The 22,611-nt window shown below is 52.8% G+C and overlaps 1 protein-coding gene across 3 annotated transcripts in view; it reads left to right on the top strand.

Moving 5' to 3' along the window:
* LOC144491778 (protein kinase C delta type-like) overlaps positions 1-22,611 on the top strand; it is a 173,172-nt gene that overhangs the window by 111,238 nt on the left and 39,323 nt on the right. For all 3 annotated transcript variants that reach the window (XM_078210038.1, XM_078210039.1, XM_078210040.1), the window contains exons 11-14: positions 5,090-5,235; positions 8,370-8,543; positions 9,466-9,557; positions 14,324-14,386. In XM_078210038.1, coding sequence (XP_078066164.1) covers positions 5,090-5,235; positions 8,370-8,543; positions 9,466-9,557; positions 14,324-14,386 — 475 coding nt within the window. The remainder of the gene's footprint in view (positions 1-5,089; positions 5,236-8,369; positions 8,544-9,465; positions 9,558-14,323; positions 14,387-22,611) is intronic.

The raw sequence follows: 22,611 nt of genomic DNA, 5'->3' as shown, positions 1-22,611 counted from the left end.
GCACATCCAGGCAGGCTGTGGGGGTTACAGATAGTGTGACATGAACCCAATATCCTGGTTGAGGCCGTCCTCGTGTGCGGAACTTGGCTATCAGTTTCTGCTCAGCGACTCTGCGCTGTCGTGTGTCGTGAAGGACGCCTTGGAGAATGCTTACTCGGAGATCAGAGGCTGAATGCCCGTGACTGCTGAAGTGCTCCCCAACAGGAAGAACAAAGAACAATACAGCACAGGAACAGGCCCTTCGGCCCTCCAAGCCCGCGCCACTCCCTGGTCCAAACTAGACCATTCTTTTGTATCTCTCCATTCCCACTCCGTTCATGTGGCTATCGAGATAAGTCTTAAACGTTCCCAGTGCGTCCGCCTCCACCACCTTGCCCGGCAGCGCATTCCAGGCCCCCACCACCCTCTGTGTAAAATACGTCCTTCTGATATCCATGTTAAACCTCGCCCCCCCCCCCCCCCCCCCCCCCCACCTTGAACCTATGACCCCTCGTGAACGTCACCACCGACCTGGGAAAAAGCTTCATAATTTTATACACCTCTATTAGGTCACCCCTCATCCTCCGTCTTTCCGGTGAGAACAACCCCAGTTTACCCAATCTCTCCTCATAACTAAGCCCTTCCATACCAGGTAACATCCTGGTAAACCTCCTCTGCACTCTCCCTAAAGCCTCCACGTCCTTCTGGTAGTGTGGCGACCAGAGATACAGTGTATAGCATCCATGGGGACCACATTCGCACCTCAATATGCCAACATCTTCATGCACAGGTTCGAACAAGACTTCTTCACCGCACAGGACCTTCAACCGATGCTATACACTAGATACATCAATGACATTTTCTTCCTTTGGACTCATGGTGAACAATCACTGAAACAACTATATGATGACATCAACAAGTTCCATCCCACCATCAGATTCACCATGGACTACTCTCCGGAATCGGTTGCATTCTTGGACACACGCGTCTCCATTAAGGACGGTCACCTCAGCACCTCACTGTACCACAAGCCCACAGATAACCTCACGATGCTCCACTTCTCCAGCTTCCACCCTAAACACGTTAAAGAAGCCATCCCCTACGGACAAGCCCTCCATATACACAGGATCTGCTCGGATGAGGAGGATCGCAACAGACACCTCCAGACGCTGAAAGATACCCTCATAAGAACAGGATATGATGCTCGACTCATCGATCGACAGTTCCGACGTGCCACAGCGAAAAACTGCACCGTCCTCCTCAGAAGACAAACACGGGACACGGTGGACAGAGTACCCTTCGTCGTCCAGTACATCCCTGGAGCGGAGAAGCTATGACATCTCCTCCGGAGCCTTCAACATGTCATTGATGAAGATGAACATCTCGCCAAGGCCATCCCCACGCCCCCACTTCTTGCTTTCAAACAACTGCACAACCTCAAACAGACCATTGTCCACAGCAAACTACCCAGCCTTCAGGAGAACAGTGACCACGGCACCACACAACCCTGCCACAGCAACCTCTGCAAGACGTGCTGGATCATCGACACGGATGCCATCATCTCACGCGAAAACACCATCCACCAGGTACATGGTACATACTCTTGCAACTTGGCCAACGTTATCTACCTGATACGCTGCAGGAAAGGATGTCCCGAGGCATGGTACGTTGGGGAAACCATGCAGACGCTACGACAACGGATGAATGAACACCGCTCGACAATCACCAGGCAAGGCTCTTCTCTTCCTGTTGGGGAGCACTTCAGCGGTCACGGGCATTCAGCCTCTGATCTCCGGGTAAGCGTTCTCCAAGGCGGCCTTCACGACACACGACAGCGCAGAGTCGCTGAGCAGAGACTGATAGCCAGGTTCCGCACACATGAGGACGGCCTCAACCGGGATATTGGGTTCATGTCACACTATCTGTAACCCCCACACCCTGCCTGGATGTGCAAAATCTCACTAGCTATCCTGTTTGGAGACAATACACATGTCTTTAACCTGTGCTTAATGCTCCCTCCATTCACATTGCCTGTAGCTTTTTTAAGACTTGATTAGCTGTAAAGACTCACATTCCAATCATTATTCATGTAAATTGAGTTTGTGTCTTTGTGCCCTGTTTGTGATCAGAACTCCCGCCCACCTGACGAAGGGACAGCCTGTTCCGAAAGCTAGTGGCTTTTGCTACCAAATAAACCTGTTGGACTTTAACCTGGTGGTGTTCGACTTCTTACAGTATTTATTCCTCAGTCAGCATTAACTAATCTGGTCAGTATCAGGTTGCTGTTTGTGGGATCTTGCTGTGTATAAATTGTCATACTTTCTACATTACAACAGTGACTACATTTCAAAAGTGTATCATTGGCTGTGGAGTGTATAGGGATATCCAAAAGTGGTGAAAGGCGTCACATTCTTTTGACTGTGTGGTTGCGTTTATTCCCAATGTTGACAATCACAGGCAGCTAATGGGTGAATGTTTGCAGAATACAAATCCGACTTGTCGCGTCCGTGACTGGAGAATATTACTAGCTGACCGTGACTGGAGAATATTACTAGCTGACCGTGACTGGAGAATATTACTAGCTGACCATGACTGGAGAATATTACTAGCTGACTGTGACTGGAGAATATTACTAGCTGACCGTGACTGGAGAATATTACTACCTGACCGTGACTAGGGAATATTACTAGCTGACCGTGACTGGAGATTACTAGCTGACCGTGACTAGGGAATATTACTAGCTGACCGTGACTGGAGAATATTACTAGCTGACCGTGACTGGGGAATATTACTACCTGACCGTGACTAGGGAATATTACTAGCTGACCGTGACTGGAGAATATTACTAGCTGACCGTGACTGGAGAATATTACTAGCTGACCGTGACTGGGGAATATTACTAGCTGACCGTGGCTGGGGAATATTACTAGCTGACCGTGACTGGGGAATATTACTAGCTGACCGTGACTGGGGAATATTACTAGCTGACCGTGACTGGGGAATATTACTAGCTGACCGTGACTGGGGAATATTACTACCTGACCGTGACTGGGGAATATTACTAGCTGACCGTGACTTGGGAATATTACTAGCTGACCGTGACTGGATAATATTACTACCTGACCGTGACTGGAGAATATTACTACCTGACCGTGACTGGAGAATATTACTACCTGACCATGACTGGAGAATATTACTACCTGACCGTGACTGGAGAATATTACTAGCTGACCGTGACTGGAGAATATTACTAGCTGACCGTGACTGGAGAATATTACTAGCTGACCGTGACTGGAGAATATTACTACCTGACCGTGACTGGAGAATATTCCTACCCGACCGTGACTGCAGAATATTACTACCTGACCGTGACTGGAGAATATTACTAGCTGACCGTGACTGGAGAATATTACTAGCTGACCGTGACTGGAGAATATTACTAGCTGACCGTGACTGGAGAATATTACTAGCTGACCGTGACTGGAGAATATTACTAGCTGACCGTGACTGGAGAATATTACTAGCTGACCGTGACTGGAGAATATTACTAGCTGACCGTGACTGGAGAATATTACTAGCTGACCGTGACTGGAGAATATTACTAGCTGACTGTGACTGGAGAATATTACTAGCTGACCGTGACTGGAGAATATTACTACCTGACCGTGACTGGAGAATATTACTAGCTGACCGTGACTGGGGAATATTACTACCTGACCGTGACTAGGGAATATTACTAGCTGACCGTGACTGGAGAATATTACTAGCTGACCGTGACTGGAGAATATTACTAGCTGACCGTGACTGGGGAATATTACTACCTGACCGTGGCTGGGGAATATTACTAGCTGACCGTGGCTGGGGAATATTACTAGCTGACCGTGACTGGAGAATATTACTAGCTGACCGTGACTGGGGAATATTACTAGCTGACCGTGACTGGGGAATATTACTACCTGACCGTGACTGGGGAATATTACTAGCTGACCGTGACTTGGGAATATTACTAGCTGACCGTGACTGGATAATATTACTACCTGACCGTGACTGGAGAATATTACTACCTGACCGTGACTGGAGAATATTACTACCTGACCATGACTGGAGAATATTACTACCTGACCGTGACTGGAGAATATTACTAGCTGACCGTGACTGGAGAATATTACTAGCTGACCGTGACTGGAGAATATTACTAGCTGACCGTGACTGGAGAATATTACTACCTGACCGTGACCGGAGAATATTCCTACCCGACCGTGACTGCAGAATATTACTACCTGACCGTGACTGGAGAATATTACTAGCTGACCGTGACTGGAGAATATTACTAGCTGACCGTGACTGGAGAATATTACTAGCTGACCGTGACTGGAGAATATTACTAGCTGACCGTGACTGGAGAATATTACTAGCTGACCGTGACTGGAGAATATTACTAGCTGACCGTGACTGGAGAATATTACTACCTGACCGTGACTGGGGAATATTACTAGCTGACCGTGACTGGAGAATATTACTAGCTGACCGTGACTGGGGAATATTACTAGCTGACCGTGACTGGGGAATATTACTAGCTGACCGTGACTGGAGAATATTACTAGCTGACCGTGACTGGAGAATATTACTAGCTGACCGTGACTGGAGAATATTACTAGCTGACCGTGACTGGAGAATATTACTACCTGACCGTGACTGGGGAATATTACTAGCTGACGGGCTGTATTGGACCATGCTGGACTTTGCAAGCTGTGCAGGGTTCACGTTTGCTCACCCTTTACTCCATTGAGGAGGGAAAATGTAGAGGCGGGGACTGGAATTTCTGGTATTTTGGCTGTGTTTATTTCTCTCCGCACTGATGCTGACTATAACTAAGGAGAAAAGGCCAAACATTAGCTGCAACGTGCTCCTTGTTTTTCTCCCCTGCTGCTAAAACTGCTGCTCTTCATGAACACCAGTAAAATTTCTGGCTGGGCTCAAAGACACGGCTAATCAGCGATTGTGTTATTCCCACTCGATTGACAGTGTGCTTAATATAAACCATTTAACTGTCCGGCTTGCAACATTCAACCAGACCTGTGTTCACAGTCTGACTTTTGTGTATTTCCAGACAGTAACCAATATGGCAAGTTGTGGGAGGATGGCTCACCAAAACCGCCCCAGAGAGGACCCAGCCTGCGTCCCGATTCCATGAGGAAACTGACCATCGAGAACTTTACTCTTCATAAAGTGTTGGGAAAAGGAAGCTTTGGAAAAGTGAGACTGGCTCTAGGAGCTTGAATATGAATTTAATTTCTTCGTTGTGAGACAAAGCTGTTTCCCTCTAGTCCAAGAAAGGAATGACGCCCCCCGCAACCGCCCCCCCCCCCCCCCACCTCTCTCTCTCTCTCTCTCTCTCCCCTCTCACCCCCAACCCTTCCATCTGCCCTTTCTCAGGGCCTTTCTCTCAATTCACTCCTTTTCTCCCCCTTGTTGTTCAGTTTGAATTCCAGTTGCTGTGTTGGTAACATTGTGAAGAGCATTCCAGGCAAACCTATAGTCCATCTACTGCATCTTCTACTTTGTGATGTGGAGATGCTGGCGTTGGACTGGGGTAAACACAGTAAGAGTTTTAACAACACCAGGTTAAAGTCCAACAGATTTATTTGGTAGCAAATGCCATTAGCTTTTGGAGCACTGCTCCTTCGTCAGATGGAGTGGATATCTGCTCTCAAACAGGGCACAGAGACACAAAATCAAGTTACAGAATATTGATTAGAATGCGAATCTCTACAGCCAACCAGGTCTTAAAGATACAGACAATGTGAGTGGAGGGAGCATTAACCACTTGCAGAATCTCACTGGCTGTCCTGTCTGGAGACAATACACATCTCTTTAACCTGGTGTTGTTAAAACTCTTACTCTTCTACTTTGTGCCATGGGAGCAACAGCAGGAACCTGGAGAATGAGCTAAAAGAGCATGAAATTGTGATGAACCTCAACATTCTACACTATTGGCTGCAGTACCACAGCAGGTGGTGCCGTTACAGCATGTGTCCATCACTTTCTGCCCTCTCTTGTGGAAACTGCTTCTCCAAGCCAGTCATGTGGAGTTGCCCAATTCATTCAAATTTCTTTCAAATGTTTTCCACTTCTCAAAATGTCCTGGACTGTGTTTCTAGAAGAGTTTCGATAAGTTTTTACTCTTTAGTTACCAATTTGCAAAGAACGCCTGTTTATCTTTTTTCTTGTTCTAATGTAAATCACCAGGTTTTACTGCTGTCCTCATCACTGGGAATATCCAACAGAATTTCTTCCTCCTTCTGAGCAGTTACTCTATATTTCTGTGAACTTTTTCAATGTTGTCTCCACTGTAATTAGCCTATCAGATGTTAGAGGTAGGTTCTTTACTCAGAGAGTAGTAAGGGCGTGGAATGCCCTGCCTGCAGCAGTGGTGGACTCGTCAACGTTGAGAGCGTTCAAGTGGTTATTGGATAAACATATGGATGATATTGGAATAGTGTAGATTAGAGGGGCTTTAGATTGGTACCACTGGTCGGCGCAACATCGAGGGCCGAAGGGCCTGTACTGCGCTGTTATGTTCTATGTTCTATCGATAAATATGTTCACTATCTGCTGGTGTTCATTTAAATTAACTCTCCTGTTCACGAAATCTCACATTTTGCTCAAAGCAACTCTGGTCAGTTCAGTGATTTGAATTGTACTGAAATGGAACAAAGAAAATTACAGCACAGGAACAGGTCCTTCGGCCCTCCAAGCCTGCACCAACGATGCACCCAACTGAACTAAAACCCCCTACCCTTCCGGGGACAATAGCCCTCTATTCTCACCCTATTCATGTATTTGTCAAGACGCCCCTTAAAAGTCACTATCGTATCTGCTTCCACTATCTCCCCCGGCAACGAGTTCCAGGCACCCACCAACCCTCTGTAAAAAATCTGCCTCGCACACCTCCTTTAAACCTTGCACCTTAAACCTGTGCCCCCTAGTAATTGACTCTTCCACCCTAGGAAAAAGCTTCTGACTATCCACTCTGTCCATGCCCCTCAATCTTGTAGACCTCTATCAGGTCACCCCTCCGTCGTTCCAGTGAAAACAAACCAAGTTTCTCCAACCTCTCCTCATAGCTGATGCCCTCCATACCAGGCAACATCCTGGTAAATCTTTTCTGTACCCTCTCCAAAGCCTCCACATCCTTCTGGTAGTGTGGCAACCAGAATTGAATACAATATTCCAAGTGCGGCCTAACTAAGGTTCAATAAAGCTGCAACATGATTTGCCAATTTTTAAACTTGATGCCCGGCTGATGAAGGCAAGCATGCCATATGCCTTCTTGACTACCTTCTCCAACTGCATTGCCACTTTCAGTGACCTGTGTACCTGTACACCCAGATCCCTCTGCCTATCAATACTCTTAAGGGTTCTGCCATTTACTGTATATTTCCTATTGTATTAGACCTTCCAAAATGCATTACCTCACATTTGTCCAGATTAAACTCCATCTGCCACCCCTCTGCCCAAGTCTCCAACTGATCTATATCCTGCTGTATCCTCTGATGGTCCTCATCGCTATCTGCAAATCCACCAACCTTTGTGTCGTCCGCAAACTTACTAATCAATCCAGTTACATTTTGCTCCAAATCATTTATATATATATATGTATATATTACAAACAGCAAAGGTCCCAGCACTGATCCCTGAGGAACGCCACTTGTCACAGCCCTCCATTCAGAAACGCACCCTTCCACTGCTACCCTCTGTCTTCTTTGGCCAAGCCAGTTTTGTATCCACCTTTCCAGCTCACCTCTGATCTCATGCGACTTCACCTTCTGTACCAGTCTGCCATGAGGGACCTTGTCAAAGGCCTTACTGAAGTCCACGTAGACAACATCCACTGCCGTACCCTCATCAATCATCTTCGTCTCTTCCTCGAAAAACCCGATCAAGTTAGTGAGACACGACCTCCCCTTCACAAAACCATGTTGCCTCTCACTAATACGTCCACTTATTTCCAAGTGGGAATAAATCCTGTCTTGAACACCTCAGAAATATCAAACGATAAAAAAAATCAAAGCATACGTTGATCACAATTGAAACAAGAACCAGTATCAAAAGTACAAACATAAAATTACACATTTCATTGCAATTTGCCATATGTTTGGTGATTACTGTACTCACCGCGGTTTACCCTGTGTTTGGTGATTACTGTATCCACCATGGTTTACCCTGTGTTTGGTGATTACTGTATCCATCGCTGTTTAGTCTGTGTTTGATTATTGTGGTCACCACCGTTTACCATGTTCCTGGTGATTACAACATTTACCGCGGTTTACCCTGTGTTTGGTGATCACTGTATTAACCGTGGTATACAATACTTATTTTGATGGCAGGTGTTACTCGCGGAGTTGAAGGGAAAGGGCGAGTTCTTTGCAGTGAAAGCACTGAAAAAGGATGTGGTTTTAATGGATGATGATGTGGAATGTACGATGGTGGAGAAACGAGTTCTGGCCCTGGCTTGGGATAATCCATTCCTCACCCACCTCTATTCAACCTTCCAAACCAAGGTATCAAATCACCACAAACCGAGAGAAATCCTTAATGAAAAACCTGGAACCAGGCATGGTCAGGAGTGGAAATGGAGCAAATTATTGTTACTGGTCGCTGTATTAGTTTCTCTCGTAATATCGATCTCCCTCAGTTCTTCTCCCTCACTAAATCTTGCATTCTCTAACATTTCTGGTATCTGATTTATGTCCTCTTTTGTGAAGACAGAACCAAAGTATGTATTCAGTTGCTCAGCCATTTCTTTGTCCCCTATTATACATTCCCCCGTTTATCTGTAGGGGACCTACATTTGTCTTCACCAGCCTCTTTCTCTCCACTTATCTACAGAAACTTTTAGTGTCAGTCTTTATGTTCCCTGCAAGCCTACTTTCGTACTGTATTTTCCCCTTCTTAATCAATCCCTTGGCCCTTCTTTGCTGAATTCTAAACTGCTCCCAATCCTCAGACCTATTATTTTTCTTGGCCAATCTGTATGCTTCTTTCTTGGATTGGATACTATCTCTAATTTCTTTTGTAAGCCATGGATTGGCTTCTTACCCATTTTGCTTTTGTGCCAGACAGGAATAAACAGTTGCTGCAATTCCCCCATGCGTTCCTTGAATGTTTGCCGTTGTCGATCCACTGTCACCCCTTTAAATAACTTTCCTCAATCTATCAAGGCCAACTCACACCTCATATCCTCATAGTTTCCTTTATTAAGATTCAGCACCTAGTCTCCAAATCAACTACTTCACTCTCCATCTTGATAAAATATTCTATCATGTTATGGTCGCTCATCCCCAAGCGATCTTGCACGACATCACTGAGTAAACAGGTTTATTCTATTCGTTAGGTTTTTAATGAATTGCAGATAGTGAAACAGTTAAATTAAACCCAGTGAATTGGAGACCTGAAAGTTGGTGTTTTGTTTTTGATGGACAGGAGCATCTGTTCTTTGTCATGGAATATTTGAATGGCGGTGACCTGATGTTCCACATTCAGGAAAAAGGACGATTTGACCTGTACCGAGCAATGTAAGTGAATCCCTCCCCCTTATAGGAGGGACACTGCCACTGAGTGAGGCCAGACCACCCTGACCCACTGCGCCCCGACCTCCCTCTCTCTGCACTCCAACCTCCCGCCCTCCCTCTGCTCCCACGCACCTCACTCTGCACCCCCGCCCTCCCTCTGTCCCCTCACCGCCCTCCCTCTGTCCCCCCCCCGCCCTCCCTCTGTCCCCCCCCGCCCTCCCTCTGTCCCCCCCCGCCCTCCCTCTGTCCCCCCCGCCCTCCCTCTGTCCCCCCCCCGCCCTCCCTCTGTCCCCCCCCCGCCCTACCTCTGTCCCCCCCGCCCTCCCTCTGTCCCCCCCCCGCCCTCCCTCTGTCCCCCCCCCGCCCTCCCTCTGTCCCCCCCCCGCCCTCCCTCTGTCCCCCCCCCGCCCTCCCTCTGTCCCCCCCCCGCCCTCCCTCTGTCCCCCCCCGCCCTCCCTCTGTCCCCCCCCCGCCCTCCCTCTGTCCCCCCCCCGCCCTCCCTCTGTCCCCCCCCCCGCCCTCCCTCTGTCCCCCCCCGCCCTCCCTCTGTCCCCCCCCGCCCTCCCTCTGTCCCCCCCCGCCCTCCCTCTGTCCCCCCCCCGCCCTCCCTCTGTCCCCCCCCCCCGCCCTCCCTCTGTCCCCCCCCCCGCCCTCCCTCTGTCCCCTCCCCGCCCTCACTCTGTCCCCCCCCCGCCCTCCCTCTGTCCCCCCCCCGCCCTCCCTCTGTCCCCCCCACGCCCTCCCTCTGTCCCCCCCACGCCCTCCCTCTGTCCCCCCCACGCCCACCCTCTGTCCCCCCCACGCCCTCCCTCTGTCCCCCCCACGCCCACCCTCTGTCCCCCCCACGCCCTCCCTCTGTCCCCCCCACGCCCTCCCTCTGTCCCCCCCACGCCCTCCCTCTGTCCCCCCCCCGCCCTCCCTCTGTCCCCCCCCCGCCCTCCCTCTGTCCCCCCCCCGCCCTCCCTCTGTCCCCCCCACGCCCTCCCTCTGTCCCCCCCACGCCCTCCCTCTGTCCCCCCCACGCCCACCCTCTGTCCCCCCCACGCCCTCCCTCTGTCCCCCCCACGCCCACCCTCTGTCCCCCCCACGCCCTCCCTCTGTCCCCCCCACGCCCTCCCTCTGTCCCCCCCACGCCCTCCCTCTGTCCCCCCCACGCCCTCCCTCTGTCCCCCCCACGCCCTCCCTCTGTCCCCCCCACGCCCTCCCTCTGTCCCCCCCACGCCCTCCCTCTGTCCCCCCCACGCCCTCCCTCTGTCCCCCCCACGCCCTCCCTCTGTCCCCCCCACGCCCTCCCTCTGTCCCCCCCACGCCCTCCCTCTGTCCCCCCCACGCCCTCCCTCTGTCCCCCCCACGCCCTCCCTCTGTCCCCCCCACGCCCTCCCTCTGTCCCCCCCACGCCCTCCCTCTGTCCCCCCCACGCCCTCCCTCTGTCCCCCCCACGCCCTCCCTCTGTCCCCCCCACGCCCTCCCTCTGTCCCCCCCACGCCCTCCCTCTGTCCCCCCCGCGCCCTCCCTCTGTCCCCCCCGCGCCCTCCCTCTGTCCCCCCCGCGCCCTCCCTCTGTCCCCCCCGCGCCCTCCCTCTGTCCCCCCCGCGCCCTCCCTCTGTCCCCCCCGCGCCCTCCCTCTGTCCCCCCCGCGCCCTCCCTCTGTCCCCCCCGCGCCCTCCCTCTGTCCCCCCCGCGCCCTCCCTCTGTCCCCCCCGCGCCCTCCCTCTGTCCCCCCCGCGCCCTCCCTCTGTCCCCCCCGCGCCCTCCCTCTGTCCCCCCCGCGCCCTCCCTCTGTCCCCCCCGCGCCCTCCCTCTGTCCCCCCCGCGCCCTCCCTCTGTCCCCCCCGCGCCCTCCCTCTGTCCCCCCCGCGCCCTCCCTCTGTCCCCCCCGCGCCCTCCCTCTGTCCTCCCCGCGCCCTCCCTCTGTCCCCCCCTCCGTCGCCCCCCCCTCCGTCGCCCCCCCCCTCCGTCGCCCCCCCCTCCGTCGCCCCCCCCCTCCGTCGCCCCCCCCCCCCGTCGCCCCCCCCGCTCCGTCGCCCCCCCCGCTCCGTCGCCCCCCCTGCTCCGTCGCCCCCCCCGCTCCGTCGCCCCCCCCGCTCCGTCGCCCCCCCCGCTCCGTCGCCCCCCCCGCTCCGTCGCCCCCCCCGCTCCGTCGCCCCCCCCGCTCCGTCGCCCCCCCCGCTCCGTCGCCCCCCCCGCTCCGTCGCCCCCCCCGCTCCGTCGCCCCCCCCGCTCCGTCGCCCCCCCCGCTCCGTCGCCCCCCCCGCTCCGTCGCCCCCCCCGCTCCGTCGCCCCCCCCGCTCCGTCGCCCCCCCCGCTCCGTCGCCCCCCCCGCTCCGTCGCCCCCCCCGCTCCGTCGCCCCCCCCGCTCCGTCGCCCCCCCCGCTCCGTCGCCCCCCCCGCTCCGTCGCCCCCCCCGCTCCGTCGCCCCCCCCGCTCCGTCGCCCCCCCCGCTCCGTCGCCCCCCCCGCTCCGTCGCCCCCCCCGCTCCGTCGCCCCCCCCGCTCCGTCGCCCCCCCCGCTCCGTCGCCCCCCCCGCTCCGTCGCCCCCCCCGCTCCGTCGCCCCCCCCGCTCCGTCGCCCCCCCCGCTCCGTCGCCCCCCCCGCTCCGTCGCCCCCCCCGCTCCGTCGCCCCCCCCGCTCCGTCGCCCCCCCCGCTCCGTCGCCCCCCCCGCTCCGTCGCCCCCCCCGCTCCGTCGCCCCCCCCGCTCCGTCGCCCCCCCCGCTCCGTCGCCCCCCCCGCTCCGTCGCCCCCCCCGCTCCGTCGCCCTCCCCGCTCCGTCGCCCTCCCCGCTCCGTCGCCCCCCCCGCTCCGTCGCCCCCCCCGCTCCGTCGCCCCCCCCGCTCCGTCGCCCCCCCCCGCTCCGTCGCCCCCCCCGCTCCGTCGCCCCCCCCGCTCCGTCGCCTCCCCCGCTCCGTCGCCTCCCCCGCTCCGTCGCCCCCCCCGCTCCGTCGCCCCCCCCGCTCCGTCGCCCCCCCCGCTCCGTCGCCCCCCCGCTCCGTCGCCCCCCCCGCTCCGTCGCCCCCCCCGCTCCGTCGCCCCCCCCCCGCTCCGTCGCGCCCCCCCCGCTCCGTCGCCCCCCCCCGCTCCGTCGCCCCCCCCGCTCCGTCGCCCCCCCGCTCCGTCGCCCCCCCGCTCCGTCGCCCCCCCCGCTCCGTCGCCCCCCCCGCTCCGTCGCCCCCCCCGCTCCGTCGCCCCCCCCGCTCCGTCGCCCCCCCCCCGCTCCGTCGCCCCCCCGCTCCGTCGCCCCCCCCGCTCCGTCGCCCCCCCCGCTCCGTCGCCCCCCCCGCTCCGTCGCCCCCCCCTCCGTCGCCCCGCCCCTCAGCCGCCCCGCCCCTCAGTCGCCCCGCCCCTCAGTCGCCCCGCCCCTCAGTCGCCCCGCCCCTCAGTCGCCCCGCCCCTCAGTCGCCCCGCCCCTCAGTCGCCCCGCCCCTCAGTCGCCCCGCCCCTCAGTCGCCCCGCCCCTCAGTCGCCCCGCCCCTCAGTCGCCCCGCCCCTCAGTCGCCCCGCCCCTCAGTCGCCCCGCCCCTCAGTCGCCCCGCCCCTCAGTCGCCCCGCCCCTCAGTCGCCCCGCCCCTCAGTCGCCCCGCCCCTCAGTCGCCCCGCCCCTCAGTCGCCCCGCCCCTCCGTCGCCCCGCCCCCCCGTCGCCCCGCCCCGCCCCTCCGTCGCCCCGCCCCTCCGTCGCCCCCCGCCCCTCCGTCGCCCCCCGCCCCTCCGTCGCCCCCCGCCCCTCCGTCGCCCCTCCGTCGCCCCCCGCGCCAACCCCCCCGCCACCCACCCCCCGCCACCGCCCCGCCCCCCGTCACCGCCCCACCCCCCGTCGCGTTGCCCTCCGTCGCGTCGCCCCGCCCCTCCGTCGCCCCGCCCCTCCGTCGCCCCCCGCCCCTCCGTCGCCCCCCGCCACACCCCCCCCCGCCACCCCGCCCCCCGCCACCGCCCCGCCCCCCGTCGCCCCCCCTTGTCGCCCCCCTCCCCCCCCCCCCGTTGCCCCACCCACTCCCCATCAGTGTTGGCGCTTCGACAGGGTGGCGCTCCCGCGGTGTTGGTTCCTGCCGGGTGCTGCTCCCTCTGTGCCAACCCTCCGACAGGGCGGCGTTAACATAGAAGATAGAAAGCCACAGCACAAACAGGCCCTTCGGCCCACAAGTTGCGCCGATCACATCCCCACCTCTAGGCCTATCTATAGCCCTCAATCCCATTAAATCCCATGTACTCATCCAGAAGTCTCTTAAAAGACCCCAACGAGTTTGCCTCCACCACCACCGACGTCAGCCGATTCCACTCACCCACCACCCTCTGAGTGAAAAACTTACCCCTGACATCTCCTCTGTACCTACCCCCAGCACCTTAAACCTGTGTCCTCTCGTTCCCGCGGTTCTGGCTCTCCGACAGGGCGGCGCTCCCATGGTGCTGGCCCTCCGACAGGGCGGCACTCCCGCGGTGCTGGCCCTCCAACAGGGCGGCGCTCCCGCGGTGCTGGCCCTCCAACAGGGCGGTGCTCCCGCGGTGCTAGCCCTCCAACAGGGCGGCGCTCCCGCGGTGCTGGCCCTCCAACAGGGCGGCGCTCCCGCAGTGCTGGCTCTTGTAGTCGTTTGGAATTTGCGCTCATGTCTTTTGGATGTGGTTTGACCTCCTTTTGCTCAAAGGCGAGAGAATGAGTCTGAGCCAAGTTTGACCATCACCAGGTGTGTAAATCGTGAGTAGGGCCTGCAGAGACGCTTGTGTAAATGGTGGAATGGAATTGATGATATAACGGATGGTTTGTTTTTGATCCTGCAGGTTTTACGGAGCAGAGATAATCTGTGGATTGCAGTTCCTGCACTCGAAGGGGATTATTTACCGGTGAGTGCTGGGATCATTCAGCAAGCTGCAGGGCACCCCATACTTGGTCACTTGGAATTGGGCAGAGTTGATACTTCTTCCTGGTTTAGTGAAATAGTGTTGAATGGCTTTTGACATGAGTCTCATGGACAAGATAAACTTGGAGAGGGCATCAGGCAAGATTGGACACAAACTACGAGTTCAGGTTTAGAGCAGGGGGATCTTTCGAGTAAGTTTGCACAAATGGGCTAATGGAAAGGAAGCATGCAACAGATGCAGCTGATTGGATTGTCTTGATTTTTATGATCAAGGAGTTCATATGCTCCTTGTTCATATTGTTGGAGGTGAAAGTGAGAAGACGTGGAGAGGGGTTTAAAGTGATGGTTTAGAATGGAAGCAGGGCAGTGTTTCTCTTTGCATACCAGGATGATCCTGGAATAGTAAGCAGTGTTAGATGACAGGTACAGGATCTGCTCGTATTTTGTGGTCCAGCCAGACCTGGCGGTGGATGATGAAACCAGATGTCCGCCATAAACTTTCAAGTCTGTGTCACTTGGATTTAAGGTAGTGGAGTTGAGGGTCGTACTGAAGGTAACAACTAAGGTGAGAGAGAGTAATGGTCTTAGTAGGGTCATGGAAGGTGGAGCTGAGGATGTGACTGAACAGAAATGTAGTGAAAGGAGGGTCTAAGATTGGAGAGTTGAGATTTTGAAAGTATGATTGTATGTGAATTGTGAATGACATTTTATTTCTAAGGGTGGATACAGATGGAAGAAGGGTTTGGAGGTGAAATTGGAACGTGGGTGGAGAAGGATCCAAGAAATTGATCAAAGCCGGCTTTATCTGTATTTCAGCACGATGGGATTAGTGAATCCATGTGAGATTGCAAGAGACTGCTTGTGATTATAGGCTTGGGGGTTTACAGTGAGGGAGAGATTTCAGGAGGATAAGAGGGAGTGAACTTGGGAGACAGAACATGAGTTAAGGATAAGTTGTTTAATGCATAGGCTGAGAGAGGAAAGCAGTGGAGATATCTCTGAGAAAATTGGAATTATACTTTGGGTGGTAGGGAACAAGGATTTTAAATGAGGTGAGAGGATTGCACCAAGTGAGTGCAAAATGAGTGGAGTGTCACAGGGGTCAATGCTGAGATCTCAATTTATATCAATGACTGGGATGAAGGGGCCAAATATATTGTCAGCTTTGACAAAGGGTCATCTGGACTCGGAACGTCAGCTCTTTTCTCTCCTTACAGATGCTGCCAGACCCGCTGAGATTTTCCAGCGTTCTCTCTTTTGGTCTCAGATTCCAGCATCCGCAGCAATTTGCTTTTATTTTGACCAAATGTATTGCTGCCAGATTTGTAGATGACACAAAGTTAAGGAGGGAAATAAGTTGTGAAGAGGACAGAGTCTGCAAAAGGATATAGATAGATTAAGTAAGTGGGCAAAGATTTGCCAGATGGAGTATAATGTGGGAAAATGTGAACTCGTTCACTTTGGCAGGAAGACAAGAAAAGCAGCATGTTATTGAAATGGGGAGATCATAGAACTCTGAGGTACAGAGGGATCTGGGTGCCCAGGTACCTGAATCAGGAAAAGTTGGTATGCAGATACAGCAAGTGATTAGGAAGTGAGATAGAATGTTGTTGTTTATTGCAAGGAAAAATGGAATATAAAAATAGGGATGATTTGCTACAGTTGTACAGGGCATTGGGAAGACTGTGGCTGGATCCTCCGAGCTTGCTCACAGCCAGGATTCTCCTGTCCCACTGCAGATTTAGCTAAGCACTAAATTCTCCATCCTTGCTGAACGGGCATGAACGGCCAGACAATTCCAGACAGTTTCAAAATAAAGGGGTATCAACTTTACCAACTCATCGTGCCGGTCGATTGGTGTGGCGAGCCAGTAAGATTGGGCAAGAGGCGAAAAATCACGCCCAGTTTATCACCTCTCGCGCTGTTATCGGTCCCGTTTTGCCAGTGAAATGGCTTCAAGGATGTGAAGCTGATTTCATTATTCAGCAGGTAATTTTGCAATGGTCCAGGCTCACTTGGCCTTACCTGCTCGTTGATTGAGGTCCTCACCGGCGAGGATCACGTACGGTCCCCACTAATGGGGACCTGACGTGATAGCTTCACTGGTGGGACTGGAGTCCAGTGATGCTGCCCAGGTGGTCAGAAGCACGGCCCCTTGGGCACTACCAGCCTGGCACTGTCATAGAATTATAAAACCAACAGTGCACATGAGGCCCTTCAGTCCATCGAGTCTGCAAGGACAGATGAGAAACACCTGAACTCTCGCCTAATCCCATTTACCAGCGCTTGGCCCATAGCCTTGAATGTTATGATGTGCCAAGTGTTCATCCAGATACTTTTTAAAGAAGGTGAGGTAAAGTTTTTCCGCACATCCCTCTGAAGCTCCTGCCCCTCACTTTGAACCCATGTCCCCTCGTGACTGACCCTTCAACTAAGGGCAACAGCTACTTTATCCACTCTGTCCATGTCTCTCATAATCTCGTACACCTCGATCAGATCGCCCCTCAGTCTTCTCTGCTCCAACTAAAACAACCCAAGCCTATCCAACATCTCTTCAAAACTTAAATGTCCCATCCCAGACAGCATCCTGGTGAATCTCCTCTGCACCCCCTCCAGTGCAATCACATCCTTCCTATAATGTGGCGACCAGAACTGCACACAGTGCTCCAGCTGTGGCCTCACCAAAGTTCGATACAACTCCAACATGACTTCCCTGCTTTTGTAATTTATGCCTCGATTGATAAAGGCAAGTGTCCTATATGACTTTTCACCATCCTACTAACATGTCCTTCCGACTTCAGAGATCTGTGGACAAACACACCCAAGGTCAATTACTCGGGGGCACAGGTTTAAGGTGCGAGGGGCAAGGTTTAAAGGAGATGTACGAGGCAGATTTTTTACACAGAGAGTAGTGGGTGCCTGGAACTCGTTGCCGGGGGAGGTAGTGGAAGCGGATACGGTAGTGACTTTTATGGGGCGTCTTGACAAGTACATGAATAGGATGGGAATAGAGGGATATGGTCCCCGGAAGGGTAGAGGTTTTTAGTTAAGTCGGGCAGCATGGTCGGTGCAGGCTTGGAAGGCCGAAGGACCTGTTCCTGTGCTGTAATTTTCTTTGTTCTTTGTCCCTTTGTTCCACAGAACTTCATAGTGTCATGCCATTCATTGAATACTTCTTTGTCAAATTACTCTTTTCAAAGTGTATCACCTCACACTTTACAAGTTTAAATTCCATCTGCCACTTATCTGCCCATTTGACCATTCCGTCTATATCTTCTTGTAGCCCAAGACACCCTGCCTCACTGTTAACCACCCGTTCAGTCTTTGTGTCATCCACAAATTTAATAATCCTAACCCCCACAGAGTCATCAATGTCGTTTATATAAATGACAATTAATAAGGGGCCCAACACAGATCCCTGTGGGATGCCATTGGACACTGGCTTCCAGTCACTAAAGCAGCCTCTGTCGTCACCCTCTGTCTCCTACAACTGATGTGGAGATGCCGGCGTTGGACTGGGGTAAACACAGTAAGAAGTTTAACAACACCAGGTTAAAGTCCAACAGGTTTATTTGGTAGCAAAAGCCACACAAGCTTTCGAGGCTCTGAGCCCCTTCTTCAGGTGAGTGGGAATTCTGTTCACAAACAGAACTTATAAGACACAGACTCAATTTACATGAATAATGGTTGGAATGCGAATACTTACAACTAATCCAGTCTTTAAGAAACAAAACAATGGGAGTGGAGAGAGCATCAAGACAGGCTAAAAAGATGTGTATTGTCTCCAGACAAGACAGCCAGTGAAACTCTGCAGGTCCACGCAACTGTGGGAGTTACAAATAGTGTGACATAAATTCTGATTCTAGGATCGCATGATAAAGACTCAGGAGGAAAAAAGCAGAAATATTTATGTGAAATAGTGTGACATAAACCCAATATCCCGGTTGAGGCCGTCCTTGTGTGTGCGGAACCTGGCTATCAGTTTCTGCTCCGCGACTCTGCGCTGTACCACCAGGTACACGGTACATACTCTTGCAACTCGGCCAACGTTGTCTACCTGATACGCTGCAAGAAAGGATGTCCCGAGGCATGGTACATTGGGGAAACTATGCAGACGCTGCGACAACGGATGAATGAACACCGCTCGACAATCACCAGGCAAGACTGTTCTCTTCCTGTTGGGGAGCACTTCAGCGGTCACGGGCATTCGGCCTCTGATATTCGGGTAAGCGTTCTCCAAGGCGGCCTTCGCGACACACGACAGCGCAGAGTCGCGGAGCAGAAACTGATAGCCAGGTTCCGCACACACAAGGACGGCCTCAACCGGGATATTGGGTTTATGTCACACTATTTCACATAAATATTTCTGCTTTTTTCCTCCTGAGTCTTTATCATGCGATCCTAGAATCAGAATTTATGTCACACTATTTGTAACTCCCACAGTTGCGTGGACCTGCAGAGTTTCACTGGCTGTCTTGTCTGGAGACAATACACATCTTTTTAGCCTGTCTTGATGCTCTCTCCACTCCCATTGTTTTGTTTCTTAAAGACTGGATTAGTTGTAAGTATTCGCATTCCAACCATTATTCATGTAAATTGAGTCTGTGTCTTATAAGTTCTGTTTGTGAACAGAATTCCCACTCACCTGAAGAAGGGGCTCAGAGCCTCGAAAGCTTGTGTGGCTTTTGCTACCAAATAAACCTGTTGGACTTTAACCTGGTGTTGTTAAACTTCTTACTGTCCTACAACTGAGCCAATTTTGAATCCACTTTATCAAATTACCCTGTATCCCATATGCATTTACCTTCTTTATAAGTCTCCCATGTGGGACCATGTCAAAGGCTTTGCTGAAATCCATACAAACTAGAACAAAGAAAATTACAGCACAGGAACAGGCCCTTCAGCCCTCCAAGCCTGCGCCAACCATGCTGCCCGACTGAACTAAAACCCCTTACCCTTCGGGGACCGTATCCCTTTATTCCCATCCTATTCATGTACTTGTCAATATGCCCCTTAAAAGTCATGATCGTACCTGCTTCCACTACCTCCCCCGGCAGCAAGTTCCAGGCACCCACCACCCTCGGTAAAAAAAAAACTTGCCATCGTACATCTCCTTTAAACCTTGCCCCTCGCACCTTAAACCTGTGCCCCCTAATAATTGACTCTTTCACCCTGGGAAAAAGCTTCTGACTATCCCCTCTGTCCATGCCCCTTAATCTTGTAGACTTCTATCAGGTCGCCCCTCAACCTCTGTCGTTCCAGTGAGAACAAACCAAATTTCTCCAACCTCTTCTCATAGCTAATGCCCTCTATACTAGGCAACATCCTGGTAAATCTTTTCTGTACCCTCTCCAAAGCCTCCACATCCTTCTGATAGTGTGACGATCAGAATTCAACACTATATTCCAAGTGCGGCCTAACTAAGGTTCTGTAAAACTGCAACATAACTTGCCAATTTTTAAACTCGATGCCCCGGCTGATATAGGCAAGCATGCTGTATACCTTCTTGCCTACCTTCTCCACCTGCGTTGCCACTTTCAGTGACCTGTGTACCTGTACACCCAGATCCCTCTGCCTATCAATACTCTTAAGGGTTCTGCCATTTACTGTGTATTTCCCATCTGTATTAGTCCTTCTAAAATGCATTATCTCACAGTTGTCCAGATTAAACTCCATCTGCCATCTCTCCGCCCAAGTCTCCAACCGATCTATACCCTGCTGTATCCTCTGAAGGTCCTCATTGCTATTCACAAATCCACCAACCTTTGTGACATCCACAAACTTATTAATCAATCCAGTTACATTTTCCTCCACATCATTTATATATATTACAAACAGCAAAGATCCCAGTACTGATCACAGCCCTCCATTCAGAAACGCACCCTTCCACTGCTACCCTCTGTCTTCTATGACCAAGCTAGTTCTGTATCCGTCAACTACATCAACTGCACTATCATAGAAATCATAGAAACCCTACAGTGCAGAAGGAGGCCATTCGGCCCATCGAGTCTGCACCGACCACAATCCTACCCAGGCCCTACCCCCACATATTTACCCGCTAATCCCTCTAACCTACACATCCCAGGACTCTAAGGGGCAATTTTTAACCTGGCCAATCAACCTAACCCGCACATCTTTGGACTGTGGGAGGAAACCGGAGCACCCGGAGGAAACCCACGCAGACACGAGGAGAATGTGCAAACTCCACACAGACAGTGACCCGAGCCGAGAATCGAACCCGGGACCCTGGAGCTGTGAAGCAGCAGTGCTAACCACTGTGCTACCGTGCCACTACCTTCGTCTACACACCTGGTCACTTACTCAAAAAATTCGATCAAATTTGATAGGCATGGCCTCCCTCTGATGAAGCCATGCTGACTATCCCTGATCAAGCCTTGCCTCTCCAAGTGGTGATAGATGCTCTCCTTCAGAGGTTTCTCCAAAAGCTTCCCTGATGTGAGACTCACTGGTCTGTAGTTCCCTGGTTCATCTCTCCAATCCTTTTTAAATAGCGGAACCACATTAGCTGTCCTCCAGTCGTCTGGCACCTCCCCCGTGGCCAGAGAGGAATTGAAAATTTGGGTCCGAGCCCCTGCAATCTTCTCCCTTGCTTCTCACAGCAGCCTAGGGCACAATTCATTTGGACCTGGAGATTTATCTACTTTTAAGGGGTGGCAATCTGGGGCGGGTGGGTGCAGCAATTGGAGGGCTGGGAGTGTGAACCTGGGGGTGTAAGTGTGTGGATCAGAGGGGGAGAGGCAGTGTCTCGGGGGAGTGAAGGAGAGTGACAGATCTCCCAGCGTACACACTGACACTGCACTGGGCGATTGGGGCGCCTGCACAATGCTTAGCCAACTTCAATGTGTGAATAGGCTCTGCCCCCTCCCCCTATTGGTGAGAATCACATTTGAGCTCTTTTTTCCTAAGTGTTGTACGATTGCACCCAATGGCTCGCCGAAAAAGTGGGTGCAATTCTCTCCCGTTCTCGCTCTTGTTCGGCACTTCGAATTTGTTTGGTAAGATCACCCCCAAGGAGTCTCTCATTTCAGATGAAAATGAGGAGAATTTTTTTCCCTGAAGGTTGTGTGTTTTTGGAAGTCTGTTCTCCGGGGAGCAGTGGAGGGAAGGTCATTGAATATCTTGATAACAAATTTAGAAAGAGCCTTGACTAACAAGGGAGTTGAAGGTTATCAGGGGTATACGGAATATGGAGTTGATGTCACAATTAGATCAGCCTTGATCTTATTGAATGGCAGAGCAGACTCAAGGGGCCGAATGGCCTCCACCAGCTCTTAGTTAATATGTTCATATGTTAGCACGGTGAGATGCCCGAAGCAGGAGCAGGTCAAGGGCATTAGCAAAGGTAATGTGAGTTCATTAACATTTCCTGACAGTGCCTCCACCTCAGCCCAATTGCTGAAACCTTTGGTCAATACTTCGGTACATCTATGCTTAACTATTCTACATTCTATAAAGCTTGAGATCCGCTGCCTATGTCTTAATTTGCAGCAAATCCCATTCATCCGTCACCACTGATGTACACTCAATTCTGGTGTAAGCGTCATCTCAAAATTCTCTGCTTCATTTTGAAATCCCTGTATGGCCTTGCCCCTCCCTATCTTTAAGTTCTGCCAGGACCACCCAGCTCCTAATTTCATTACAGCCTTGGTCCAATAATGGACAAAAGAGCTGAACTCAAGAGGTGAGAATAACTGCTCTTGATATCAAGGCAGCATTTGACTGAGTGTGGTATCAAACTGAAGTCAATGGGAATCAAGGGAAAATTCTCCAGTGGTTGGAGCCATACCTGGCACAAAGGAAGATGGCTGTGGTTATCGGAGGTCAGTTAGCTGAGTGTCAGGGCATCTCTCTAGGAGTTCCTCAGACTGGTGTTCAAGGCCCAACCATCTTCAGTTACTTCAATGATCTTCCTTCCATCAAGTCAGGAGTAGGGATATTCGTGGATGCTTGCACAATGTTCAGCACCATTCACAACTCCTCACGTTTGCAGCAAAGCCTGGACATTATTCAGGTATGGGCTGATAAATGTCAAGTAACATTCGCACCACACAACTGAAAATCAAAATTCAAATTTCATGTTTCTTTTTAAAAATTTTGGTTTTCTATTTTAATTAGCAAAGTGAATGACTTCACACTTCAGAGAGTAAATTATTAAGATTTAATCTGCAGAATGACTTTCCAGATTAT

Source organism: Mustelus asterias, chromosome 3 (assembly GCF_964213995.1).
Source record: "Mustelus asterias chromosome 3, sMusAst1.hap1.1, whole genome shotgun sequence".
NCBI lineage: Eukaryota > Metazoa > Chordata > Chondrichthyes > Carcharhiniformes > Triakidae > Mustelus > Mustelus asterias.
Note: the sequence above shows the minus strand (reverse complement) of the source record. Positions and strands in the feature narration are given on the sequence as shown.